General features: G+C 40.3%; 1 protein-coding gene across 1 annotated transcript in view; it reads left to right on the top strand.

The window, feature by feature from the left end:
- The window catches only part of LOC103753623 (zinc finger protein 516), a 41,698-nt gene extending 31,496 nt beyond the window's left edge, over positions 1-10,202 (top strand). Inside the window, exon 2 of the mRNA XM_029958886.1 lies at positions 7,959-10,202. Within this exon, the coding sequence (XP_029814746.1) occupies positions 8,085-10,202 (2,118 nt within the window). The 5' untranslated portion in view covers positions 7,959-8,084. The remainder of the gene's footprint in view (positions 1-7,958) is intronic.
- Positions 10,203-14,108: the final 3,906 nt, after the last annotated feature.

The following is a 14,108-nucleotide window of genomic DNA, read 5'->3' as shown; positions in this document are numbered from 1 at the left end:
AATAGTAAGCCACTAAAGTAACTCCCATGGTGGGTGTGGCCAAATAGGAAAAGATTACTGTTACATGAAGAAAAATGGAGGCTTTTTTTTTTTTTTGGTTGTGTTTTTGGTTTTTGATTGTTTGGGGTTTTTTTATTTTATTTTATTAGTTTATATTTTTTTTTTTATTTTAAGTGTTTGGGTTTTTTTTTTTTTGAACCTAAAATGAAGCTTATTTTCAGAATTAATGATACTGTTACAGTGTGTCAAAATAAGAGCTTTTGACTTGCCAATATATATCATTAATGACCCTAGGAAAAGAAAAATCACATCTGCACTAGTGCAGTTCTTGGCTTTTCTAGGGCTGATCAATAATCACATTGTGCATTCATTCCTGCTAGCCCCCCACCCCGCAAGGTCAACTTTAACTACTAGTCTTTACATTTCAGAAAAAGGACATAGACTGCCTTATGCATTAGTAATATCGGTCTCAGTGTTTCCTTTGAGTCTAATTTATAGTTACCCATACAAAAAAAAATCAGTAACTTTTTTTCTCCGTCTCTTTTTTTTTTTCTTTTTTTTTTTAATTTAGGGACTTTATCTGTAATTTTTCAGGGGAACTTTTCTCCTCTGTTGCCTTCTGGTGCTGTGTTGAGAGGTCTAGGTAGGAACTGGACTGAGGATGCTGAGCTTTGCTATGGTTGTGCTGCTTAAATGGATCCTCTCTTAATTGTATTGTAGCATGTGACAATGACAATGGGAGAACAACAGTTTCAGGGCCTCATGTCTGGATGGTAATGCAGCTGCTGCAATAAAGTCTTGTTATGGTTGACCAGTCACATTTGGACAGTTATTTCTAATTAGAAGTTCTTTTTTATGTTGCATTAGAAAATAGTTTGAAGCAAGCTGGTAGATGTTTGGGTGAAGTTAGTTCATTTTCTCCTCCTTGCCTTGAAAGATTAATGTTGCTTTTTGCTTTTTGTTTTGTCCTGCAGCCAGAATAAGTAGCCTTGAAAAAATCTTGGTTTTAAAATAAACTTTTTTTTTTTTTTGAATATAATGTAGTGGTCTCCAGCGACTGCTGTAAAGTAAAGGATTATTGTCAGTAGTTCTGTCTAGTTTTAAGTCTTGTGATGGTATTTTGTGATTTCTGCATTGTTGTTGTTTTTTTTTTTTTTTTCCATGAAAGTACTAGTGTTACTGGTTCCCTTTTATTCATTTCTTCATATTAGAGGGGAAATGTAGTTTGTTCATAATGGATTATTGATTGGTCTGTGAACAGCAGAAGCCCCAAGGCCTTGTCATCAATGGTACTTACTCTCCCAATAGTGAATGCGTTGCTTCATGCAGCCATTCGCAACCTCAGTCTGTAGAATATAAGCCTGTAATTGTTACTCTTGTGTAGCACAGTTTTTAGGGAGAGGAACTCTTCATTGTCATTATGGGATTTTCCCCCTCAATTTGTTCAAAGAATAGTCCCTTTGTTTTGGTAGCAAGATAAAGCTTGTCCTGGATGTTAATGATACATTTCAATTCATTGCTTAGAATACTACAGTGTAACTAGTAAAGTACATTTCTTTGTCTCTCAGAAGACAAACACGCACAGTATACTAAAACACAAAATATGTACTGAGTGGGTGACAGCTTTGTGTTTCTCAACATATCTCATAGCAGTGTGAAAGCAAACTCCCTTCCACCCTGCCTTGCTCCTGAACTGTTTCTTGAGGAGCCACAAAAAAATCTGGGATACAGAGGTTTTGTTGATTTTTGTTTTGAGAGCGATCACCTCGCTGCAAATGCCTACCTCCAGCTTCTCCAGCATTAGTGTTTTTACCTTTATTTCAGTGTATTCTCTCCCTTGTAAAGGGTGCGGCATCGGTTGAGAAAGGCCTGACTCTGCTTTCCCAGCCCTGGCTGCTGCTCAGAAGCCTGCTGCAAAATGTCATTAGCTCATGGAGGGAGAAAGACACAAAAACATATGATGTATTGGGAGAAGCTCAAAACAATATCTCACGGTTCAGACAGCAAACTTTGCAAATGGGAAGAGCTTCACCAGCTGCAGGGGAAGGCTGGTAGAAAATAATGAAACAAAAAAGTATTGCAAAATGCTACTGAAGGATTTTATAAAGCCTGAGTGGAAATAGACTAATAGAAATTTCTTGTTTGTTTTTCCAGGGGCTTTTTATTTTTCTTTTTCAGTCTTGTGTCAGTTTTGGCAGGCTTAAACAGACTTTAGGAGGTCTGTTGTCAAGATTGCCGCTTTTAATAACTGAAAGCGTTTGAAAATTTGACAGTCTTCTACAACTGCCTTGGGATTTTTAGATAGGTTTTTACTGGGTTACTTTGGATTACTCTAAGAAAATCAGTTCAGAGTTATGCTGCCTTTACCTTTATAGGTTGTGGAATGCCAGAATTGCCTACAAATTCAGCTATAGGCTTACTGTTTAAGAGATAAGCTCTGTCTTCTGTGCTGTGGTGTAGTTTGAAGGATGCTATCAGCTCAAGGCATAAATGGTCTAGTGACATGGTCTAGAAGAGGCATTTCAGTTGGACTGGTGCCTAAATAAGGATGGTGGGATCAAGCCTTTAGTCAGGGTGATGGACTAATGACCCCCATGGGATCTGGATGTCCAGAAGAAGCCATGTCCCCTCACAAAGTGAGGAGGAGGGCATGCAGGCAGGGCAAGGCTGGTGCGTGTGGAGGATGGAGTCTGTAGCCTGGGGAGAAGACAAGGAAGGGGAGAAAGGTCTCTGCGGTTCAGTGAGTTTGAAGGCTGGTGGGGCAGTTCTCTGTCCTTTGTCCCTTCTCTTGCTGCACTTAGCTCTCTTCTGGTCTCTTTACTCTGAATGGCAAAGCCTGTTTGGTTCTGGGGCAACCTGAGCCTCCTCAAATCAGGAGAGATCCTCTCTCCAGGTTGTTCTTGAAATATACAATTTCCTCAAATTCACCTGGATATTTGCATGCTGTATCCTATCATTTTATCATTTGAAAGAAATTTCAGTAAGGTATTTTTCCACAAGATCATGCCTCACAGTTGTGTTTTTTTTTTTTTTTTTTTTAAGCCCTTGTTGAGTTTTGCAGAGGAACATGGTGGAGTGGTTGCAGTGTATGTTCAAATCTCTTGGAGATTAGAAGAGCGATATCTCTCCAGTGCATTTTTCTTTCAGATGGGACCCAGCCTGAAAGCAGTTTGTTTTAAAAGATACCCTGTGCTTTTTGAATAGATTTCTGTAGCTTCCCAGAGTGTATGTTCTTCTTTATTACTTACACAGCTTATGCAATGTGATTTTTAAAGTCATGTTTAATCGAAGAGAAATTTTAAAAAAAAATGTATAGTCTGCTGTATGTTGGAACAGGAATAATTTTCTTGTATGTATTCCTCCGTCTTCACTGCACAGGATATTTGTATGTAAGAAATCAATTTGCAATTATTTTTCCAGTGTGGTATCTTTGCATATATTTTTTCTTCTTCCCCCCCGATTTTTCTGTGTTGTTTATTTTCAATTTCTCTTTTTATTAGTTGTTTTCCAAGAGGCACAAAAGGTCCTTAAGAGGGTCTGTCTCACCCTGTGGGCAGTCCTCACATACCTAGTCCTCTTTCAGAATGTGAGGGTGGCATGAAGAGTAATAGGTATTTAGGGTGCTCCTGTGTTACATAAAGTGCTGTTTCCCTGTACTTTTATGCATACTTCATGTCAAGACTAAGTGAGGGTCTTGCAGAAGTTGCGAGGACGATGCAGCCATGCACCAGCATCAGCATGCCTGCTGAGCTGCTGGGAGGGCCAGGCTACCACAGCCTCACTGGGGAAGCCAGGGCTGATCTTGGAAAAGACTCTGGGGCTCTGTGGGGAGAGCAAGTCTCTTTGGTCAAATGTGTTTTCTCTCAAACCAAGAGCTCTATCCAAGTTAATTTTAAAAACTAGAGAAGTTTGGATGCCTGAATGTTTGAATTAGTGTAGATTCTGACAAGTTCTTGGTTTAAGCATGTAGGAAAGCTTGTTTTCCTTTTCAGGGGAACTACGAATAAAAAAAGTGTGTATTTATTCCCATATGGGTCAAGGCAGAGAATCTCTGTGAGGCAATGGTGCAGGAACAAGCATTATAACTAAAATATTTGGCGGTGCAAACGCATTTCGCAGCACACCACCCCTCCTGTTTTTGGGTTTTTGTTCACGTTTCTTTTCCATGTTGCTTTATATTCCAAACTTGCGTGTAAACAGTGAAGATAAGTGCCTTAGTGTATTTTAAAGGGGCTGAAAATGTCTCATGGATACTGGCCAGCTGCTTCTTACATGAACTGCTGATTCTTAATTCAACAAAATAAACTTAATCTAGTTCATATGCCCCTTAAAACAGAATATCACACCCCCACCCCCAAGAAGTTGTATGGCATTTGGCATAGACTGCAGTGCCATTAAAACACACACAATATTTTTAAAGACTACATATTAATTTGCAGTTTACATTCACTTGCGTTTCCTTATGGCTTACCTCTCTGCTAGTGGGGATTTCTGTGCTGTGACAGTCTGGGAGAAATCTGCAGGCTGGGTGTAACTCCGCTATGGATTCTGTGGGACAAACCAGTGCTGTGGAACTGCAGAGCGAGCTTGGACCAAAGCACTGAAAGGTTACTGGTTACCACCTGAAATTGCTGAGAGGTGAAACACTTTTGGTAGCCTGGGGGTAGCTGGAGGTGGCTGCATTCCATGTGTGCTGAAAGAGACTTATTTCAGAATACTTTCAAAGTTGGAATTATTTCAAAATACAACTATTTTTATCATCACAGTCATCCAGAAAGAAACAAAAATAGCTATGGCAAGATTCTACTCGCAATGGAAGAGTAATTGGTGTAATTTGATTTTACCAGTTGACATCTTCCATCCCTTGTGCCATCTTTGATGTTTACTAATTAATATTGAGGTAAAAATTATTAAGCCAGAATGTTATTTTTTATTTGTAGGATTTTTACAAGTGTTTTTTTTCCTCATTGTTATGTTCAGTCTTCTGAATTGAAGCTTTTTTGAAAGTTGTAATTTTATTTGCTGCTTTCCAATGAACAACTGGCTTTGCTGTTCTGCAGAGAGCCCCTCTAGAAGAATTACTTTTAAGTGACACTCAAATGGTATGAAGGGGGAATCGTGAGTTGTTCATATACGTTTGTGTCAATCGATTTACCAAAGCCTAGGGTAGACCTCCATAGACTGTGTAAAGCAAGCTCAGGTTGGTTGAACACCCTTACTCCCAGTGGAATTTTTGTCTGTGGAAGATCAGACTTGAAATTTTGTGGGTGTTAAATGTGTATGAATTCAAATAATTAAAATCTAGGAATAATTTATTTCCACTTCTAAAGTTATAAATTGCAGTGCATTGGCCAAGATAAAGTAACAAAGACAAAACAATTTTTTTTTAATATTTTGGTGAAGACAATTACACTTCCATTAAGTATTTTAGACTAATAAAATAATTCATTAATTTTTTAACTCTTTTTTCCCCCCTCAGGCCTAATTTAATATAGGACTAGGGGGATCTCCTGTGAGTGGCTAATACCCTTCTTATAAGTAATGCTTTTCTTCATAGCCTCATTTTCATAACTAAGTTTCATTAATGAAAATGCTATAAATAATTAAAGTGAAATATGTCAAGACTAAGCCCAGGGAATCTGTGGCCAAGTAAACAAAGGGTCTGAAGCTTTGGATTTATATGTGCTTGAACTGCTGCATATAGCATTCTTGTCTAAGTTTGGCTCTTAGAGCTCTTTTGAACTTTCAGACAGGAAGCACTGTAGAAAGTTGAGTTAAAAAGGGACCTACATTTAAAAATAAATAAAAAAAAAGTCGATAGTCTAAAAGTTGGCCTGCCAATAAAAGCAGTATTCTCACTGGTGAAAACTGTAGAATATTAAGAATGTAGAAAACATTGTATAAAATATCTGAAAAAATCTGTCCCCAAAGTTTTCTATTTTTTATCCCTGAAATTATGTGGATCATTTCAGAAGAAGCTGTTGCTTGCATTTAGCATGGTAGTATACTTGATCAAGAAGTTACCTGGTGTATGATTTAATGAGTTCTAGGTTAAGTCTTTGATTATAAGGCAACACGGTTGTTACTTGGCAGAGTTAGATTATGGGTCAAATAAATAAGATGCTACTCTGAATTGTTTCATCTATCAATGTGCAGTGTAAACCTCATTTGTATTTGCTTTTTGGCATGTTTGTACCTTCTGGTACAGCTACAACTTCAGCGGCTGCCATCCTTTATAGAGCCAGGAAATTTTTTCCAAGGCTGTCCCTGAATTTACTTTTAAATAGCTAATTTTAGAAATTAATTTAGGTACTCTAGTTTGTAAACTTCCTGCTCATTTAGACTTCTGAATTTGTGAAATTTATTTTTTTTTCAGCAATAATAAAAAATTGATTTGTTCAAGAAATGAAATTGTTTTTGTAACTCATCCCTTAAATATCGTTGAATGCTCTCTGAGGAACACGTAGTTTGGGTTGATGCTGTTTGATAACTCTTAACATGCTGAATGGATACTAGATATGCAGAAAAACAAACCCAGAAGTGAATGGTGTCTTGTAGCAAATAAGAAGGCTAAATTAACTTAAATGTAATAAAGTTGTTCTCTAGTGTGTAACCAAGACAATCATTGTGACAGTCTTACCTTGCTTTTTATTAAGCTCGTGCTTGTGATGTGGTTAGACTATTTATTTACGTATTGAAGAGACTCAGAGGTGAATACAGTGAGAAATCTTAAAATTTACAATTGTAAATCTGTAGCTCTTTGTTGAGTCATAGATATTAAGTGATGGATATGCGAATAGAGGTCTTGTTAATGCTCTGCATATTTTTAGCTACATTTTAAGAAGCTGCTGTTAATGTGGCAATAGATCAGTTCTCTTCATTAGAGAATGCTGTGTTCTTTGATCTTAGTCATGTGGTGTTTGTAGCCCTTAATGAGGGGGGGTGGGGGGTGGGAAGATTGTTTCTTTTCCAATTACTGCAGTGTAAAACAATCTATGGGGATCTTGACCATTGGTTTTTGCTGTATATAAGGGGGAGAATTGCTGGGGTGTGTTTCATCTTCCACTGAGGCGGATACTGACTCTTGCATTTAATCATGACAAGATACAAAAACATTTAAACTTTTATTACTCTGTTAATCAGAGTTGTTTCTTGTTTTGTTTGTTTGTTTATGGTTAAGATTCTGTTTCATTGAGGTGGGTGGTGCTGTGATTTCCTGTATGTCCTGTTGACATAAATCACTGACTTTTAAGGTAATTTGATACCTACACACATAATCAGTTTATTGTTAGTTTTAGACTAAATTTTACCCTTGGAGGTTTTTTTTTTCCCTTCATTGTCCCTCAGGAAGTAACTTTTAGTTTTCATGAATGCTTCGTCTGGCTCTGGGTTCTCGTTTGCTCTCTAATCAAAGTACTGAGCATCCTCAGCCTCTGCGCCTGCTCTGTGCATGCCACATCAAGCACAGCAGAGCTGTCTTAGGCGCAAAGCAATGTAGTTGCCAGTAGGAATATGATACTTGCTAAAGTTTCTAGGAAAGCCTTTTATCTTTGGCAAGTAAGTATTTTACATGAAATTACACATGATGGTAAAGCCACAGATTTAGAGTGTAATAACCCCCTCAAGAAATGTTTTCCTCATTTAAGGTGTATTTTTAGCCACTTCTGCCTGGTTTTAAAACAAAAAAATATTTTTAAAGGTTGCACTTCATTCAAGACGCTGTGATGTCAGTGTATGTAAATGAATGTTTCCTGTTTTATGCATTTTACTTATTTAGTAATTACGCTTGTCATTGAAGTCTAGAATATCAGCAGAAGGAGAAACTGCTGCTTTTTGGTGCAGTAAATTGTCGTATGGTGTGCTTCTGAGTACGGGGCGAGTGATGGAATTGTTGAAAATGAATATATTTTAATATATTTAAGAATCTGTACATTTGTATGATTTTGTTCTTGTTTCAGGTGATCTATGCCATCTTCTTACAGAGCACACAGAGGGAAATTTTCACTTCGGACTCTCCTGAGCAGCTGAAAGGAGAAACGTTACCCTGAGACTGAAGCAATAAAAACACTTCTCTGCAGAACCGTATGATTGAAAATGCGGTCCAGCCCTCCTCTGCTGCCAGACATGCTTTTGTGCTCCTGCCCCGCTTACCTGTTGTTGCAGTAATACTGATGGATCGTAGAAGAGAGGCAGAAATGGAGTTACGGAGATCGTCCAGCCCTGGCAAGCTAAGCAAGAACGATATGGATGCTGACAAGACCATGTGCCACAGCTGTTGCATCTGCGGTAAAAGTTTTCCTTTTCAGAGCTCCCTGTCACAACACATGAGGAAGCACACGGGTGAGAAGCCCTACAAATGCCCTTACTGTGATCATAGAGCTTCCCAAAAGGGCAACCTGAAGATTCACATCCGTAGTCACAGGACAGGCACTTTAAGTCAGGGACACGAGGTGGAGATGGGAGAGGCACAGCTGGGGGAGATGGGCGTTTCAGAGGGCCTTGGTGGGTGCACCAGCCCCACTAAAAGTACATCTGCCTGCAACAAGATCTTGAATGGTACTGCTCAGGTCGATAGCAGCAAGATCTTGTTGAGAAGCAGCAAGAAGGAGGTCACAGAGACGGCACCAGCCGAGGAGGATAGCAAGCTGACCTCTTACCAGTGCACCTTCTGCAAAAACAAATTTGAAAGGAAGAAGGACCTGGAGCAGCATCTGCACCAGGTCCACAAACCATTCAAGTGCAGGCTGTGCAGCTACATGACCTTGAGGGAGGAGACGCTGTTAAACCACATAGAGAAGGACCATATAACAGCTCAGGTCCCCAATGGGGAGGCCTGCACTGAGAACTGCAAGAGCGAGCTGAGTGCAGGCGAGTTTCCATGCGAAGTCTGCGGTCAGGCCTTTAGTCAAACCTGGTTCCTGAAAGCTCACATGAAAAAGCATAGGGGCTCATTTGATCACGGATGCCATATTTGTGGCAGGAGATTCAAAGAGCCCTGGTTTCTCAAAAACCACATGAAGTCTCATGGCCCCAGGTCTGGGAGCAAAAACAAACCAAAAAATGATTTGGAGCTCATAGCCACTATCAATGACGTGATACAAGAGGAGACAATTGTGACAGGCCTATCTCTGTATGAAGTTTGCACCAAGTGTGGAAATCTGTTTACAAATATGGAAAGCCTGAAAGCGCATAACGTTGTTCACTACCGGGTGCAGCCGGGCAGCACCGGGGATAAAGCTGAGGGCTTGACCGATGGGAGCCTGAGCTCTTCGGTAACGAAGCAGTTTTTCTTGCAGTGTCTCAATCTACGGCCATCTGTAGCACTGGATAGAGTTACAAGAGGGCAACCTGGGAAAAGAGTAGCCGAGCTGGATCCGGTCAGTAGCTACCAAGCTTGGCAGCTGGCCACCAAAGGAAAAGTAGTGGAGCCCTCGGAGTATGTGAAGTATGTGGGATGGGATGAGGCCCTGGCAGATGCGGACGTGACGTACGACAAGGATAAGAGGGAGTATATCCTTGTCAACCAGGAGAAGCGCAAGCGAGACCAGGACTCGCCCAGCAACCCCAAGAAGAAGAGCTGCACCAGTGGGCGCCCAGAGAAAACCAGCAATGCCCCGCCAGGGGAGAGCTGCCCGCTTGCCCAGGGGGATCTGGACTACCGCCCTGCCTCACGGCAGAGCCGGCGGGCCGCCCAGAACAAGTCCACCGAGTGCTTTGAGTGTGGAAAGATCTTCCGCACCTACCACCAAATGGTGCTGCACTCCCGGGTGCACCGCAAGGAGCGGAGGAGCTGCAGTGAGGGCGGGACGGCTGCCCAGCCTGACCGCTACGGCTCCAGCAGTGAGGAAGGTGACTTGGGGTCCGTCAGCGGGCCCAGCACCCCTGGCTCTGCATCCGCCCCAGAGGACTCGGCCACCTCTGGCTTGGGGGAGGAGGGGGCTGAGGAAAGCTCAGAGGAGGGAGCAGCTAACCCCTTGCTAGGTAAGATCACTTCCAGCCTTTCCTTGCTAATGTTACTGGTCCCTGTGTCTCCTGGTGTGGGACACAGCAATGAGCAGATGAAGAAATATGTGAAAGCATGTGAAAGGTTTAAAGGCAGTGTGGATGGGGTCTCGTGCCTCCTGCTTGTCTCAGCATGGTGGCTCGTTTCTGATGCAGGTAATAAAGTGAGATCAGGTGATGTCTTCATAATATGCCAGTGAAGGACACCTGAGAAGTATCTTAGTTGCCTGTAGCAACATTGTAGGGTAGGGTAGTGTCTTCCCTGGATATCCTGGGGTCTGTTCTTCCTCAGTTCATGGGTACCCTGTGCAGTGTTCTACCTGCAGTGTACAGGTGTAGCAGGGTCACAGCCTGTGTAATCTAGACCCAACGCATAAACTTGTTAATCGCCAACATGAGAGGAGTGTCTCTCCTCTTCTCTGCTTCACTTCCCAAATTGTGTTTATAACTCCAAAGGCTATAATTAATCTCTCTGGATTAAAGCGGTCCTTTGAGCCCAATGCTACTAAATGGAACAAATTATTCTCCAAATAGCAGCAAAGTAAATATTTAAAAGAACGCCATTAAGCACTTTTGTATCTTCTTTTTTTTTTTTAATCTTTTATTTTTGTTGTTCACCATGCTTTGTTTATAATACCCTTTTAGAAATGTGAGATTAACCATTCTTTCCTTGCTAGCCCTTCTGCTGGTTTTTGTTTGGTTTCTGTTTGGTGAACAATAATGCCTTCCTCTCATTTTCATTCCTTTTGTTGTGAAGAACGTAGTTATCTATAGAGTTAAACTCATTTTCAAGACCATCGTGGATGAAGTAATCTGCACCATTGTAAAAGAGGGTGGGTTTATTCAATTACCTTGTTCTTTCAGGATATTATGTATGTTGCCCTTTTTCCTGGCTTCAGACCCTGCAGCAACAAAACGACTTTTTCCAGAATTGTGTATTGTTACATGTTTTTCATAAATTTTTGAAGCAATGTGGGATACATTTATTTTGTCATTAAGTTTCTTTCATGCATGTTTTATGATTTTAGGACAACTAAAGTTATGACTGACACTGCTTGGCAATATAACTTCCAAATGTAAGGTGTAGAGGGAAGAGAGCTCCAAAGGGTTGAAATTCTAAAAAATTAAACCCATCTTTTTGTCCTTAAACTTACAGAGACAGTCATAAACTTCATTTTGCTTTTGGATCAAGTCCTCAATGGACAAATTGAGTGCACACTAGAACAGAAAAGTAAATTAATCCAAGAGCTCCACTTTTTTTTTTTTATGCTTTCTTGCCCTTTCTGTAAACAACTCCAGAAAGTCCTAGTGACAAGCTGACAAATACTTTCAGTATAATTATTTGCTCATTTAAAAGACTCAGACTTTGGCTTTTCCATCTGCTGTTGGATTCTTGAACACTTAAACAAAGCTCCTTATGGGAGCGTGCATAGTTATTTTGTCAAAATCCATCAGCTGCCACCTGAAACACTTGGGTACAGTTGACACAAGATGTGGCAATAAAACTGTAGCTTTATCTAGAGTTAAGTAGGGTGCCATGTTTTACAATTGTAATGTTCAGTGCCCTTATCAAAACAGCTGTGATGAAAAACCATCTCTCTGGAGATGAGGTAAAAACATCATAACACTTTTTCGCATGATGTTCAAATAGGAAAACTGTTTTTACACACTTTCCATATTAAACACTTTATTTCTAGCAAGAAGAGTTGTCTCATATCTTTGCTTGTTCTGATTCTTGCTTCAACTCAAGCTTTGAGCCCTTGTTGCAGGAGTGAAAGGGAAGAGTTAGAGTCACACAGCAATTTCCTCTCAGGAATTAAAGTTACTGGGTTAACTGTTGTTACTAGCCAACACCTGAAAACTTGTTTCTGTGGATATCAAATTGGTCCTCATCTTCTTTAACTGTAAAGAAGCAGCAAACTAATGGGCCTAAATAAAGGTGCATCTTGGAAATGGGATTTGTTTGCAGTGATGGGTGAGGAGGGTGGCTGCTTCATTTTGTCTTTGCTAATATCACAGGTGAAGAGCTATCAGGTGCTTAATTGGCTAATAAGAAATGTTTTAATCCAAGAAGAATATTACCCTTGCTCTTTAGTAGAGTTTATTTAACTCAAATCACTGCCTCAATAAAGTGAATTTTTTTTTACAGGTGACAAAGATTTTTTTTGAATTTGAAAGAAAGGTGGAGAGGGTTTTTTTGGTGTTTTTTTGTTATTTTGTTTAGAGGAGGTTTCATAGGTCAGTGTTCAGGACTTTAATTTCTCAGTTGTCTCTTTTTGGTATGCACATTTACTGTCACGGCCCTTATATTGTGTTCTGCCTCATGGTGTTTTCAATAGTACATTTCTGCTGAAGTGCCCTTTTGTCCAGCAAGCTGTAGAATTAGTTTTAATCTCAAGATTTTAAACTCAAGAGGCTTTCTTTCCCTCCCCTGTGAACAGTAATTTAAGGTGTAAGGAATATAGGCCAAATTCTGCCCTCATGTATGTGCCTGTTAAAATCAGGTGTTCTGGTATGGCCTTGAAGCACATTTTGTCCTAGAAGTGCTGTAGTTTGCTATCCTGCAGCTTTTTTTAGTTATTCTTCCAGGTGAAGCTTTTCCATCAAGAGTAGCTCTCCAGCCCCATGGACAGCCTCCCTCCCCAGTGGAGGCAGGCAAGCAGTGCTCTTGGTTCCTGTTCCTGAAATTATTTCTGCAGTATTATTTTTACTCAGGCTGTGGTCAGGAAAATCTTGTGCTATTCATGAGGTTATATAGTATCTGTTGTTTTTTTTTTCACTTTCCTATCTTTAATGTTTTTTCCCCCTTTGACGCATTACTATGTTATCCTGTGTCAGAAAAAGGCCTTGAGACTGCCAAGTATTGAATGTTGTGGCCTTGACACAGCTGAAAGTACTTCTTTGTGCCTTTAATTCTTAGTAATCTGAGCAGTCCTGTTGACGCACAGTGTCTTGCAACAGGGAAGCTGTCAGTGGACCTGTATGGTCCTGGGCCAGCAGGTGTTGAGGCTGAGGGTGACAGGGACTGTGAAGTACTGGTAAGGCTTACTGGGAGAAGAGCAAGAACTGCACCTTGCATGTGAAATGGGGTTTAAAGCCCCCAGGGTAGGCACTTCTTTTTTTCGTAGCACATCTGCCTTTGGGGAGTAACATCATGATTTCTCAGGCACAAGGGAGGGGGATGGGGGGAACATAGTATTTGCAAACCCAGTTTATCAACTGCTGGGGATAAGACTACAAAGTGTATTTCATCTATTGGAAGGAGAGTAAAAATGTGTTTTCTAGAGTTTTCTAGAATTAGATGTAGTATACTGTGTGATACCTATCATGCAAGAAGTAGGTGTGCTTTGCGTGACAGCCATGTGGGAAGAGGTGACTCAAAGCACATTTGCTTTGTTGACAGCAGACTTTGAATATTTTTGATATCTTCCTACCCCAGCTGAGTCTTTGTTTTTATTTATCATTCAAGCCACTACCCAACTGTATTTGAATTTTCTCTGAGTTGCATCCAAAGCTGTCTGAACCATCCAAAGTTGTCTTCTCCAACTTGAGATTGTTGATTGGGCTTTTTTGTGATTTTTATTTTTCCCTAAAAAGAGCCACAGAGCTATGACTGAGAGAGTAGAGAAGGATTATGTATGTGTTGATAAAAGTGAAGGGAAAACACCATTTTTATAATCTTTCAGCCTCTTGGCTGAAATGTAGTTTTAGATATGTCAGTGAATTTGGTGTTTAGTATTTTTAAGGCGTGAGCCTCTTCATTGCCATGGTGTGTTTAGCAGTGAAGGTGTTACAGTTTGTTACATTAGGCTCTATGAACTATTTCCGTCCTGCAGTGAAGAAGGAAGTATAATTTTTGAGGCTGTTACTGCTGTTGGTAGGTGGGAAGATGAAGAAAAGAAGTGAAAACAATTTTAATACCTCTTGGTACTCAGCAGACTTAGTAAAAGCACAGACTTGTCTTAGCCCAGTCAGTAAGGGAGTGCCATAAAGGTGGTACTACTTCTTGCATGTAAGTGTCAGACTGGTGTGGAAGTAAATGTTAAAAGTAATCTAGGAAGGGAAAAAAAAACAAAAGAAAAAGAGTGTAACATAGGAAGGAAGGA

Source organism: Manacus vitellinus, unplaced genomic scaffold (assembly GCF_001715985.3).
Source record: "Manacus vitellinus isolate BGI_N305 unplaced genomic scaffold, ASM171598v3 scaffold_17_pilon, whole genome shotgun sequence".
Lineage (NCBI taxonomy): Eukaryota > Metazoa > Chordata > Aves > Passeriformes > Pipridae > Manacus > Manacus vitellinus.
This window is presented reverse-complemented; position numbering and strand designations above follow the sequence as displayed.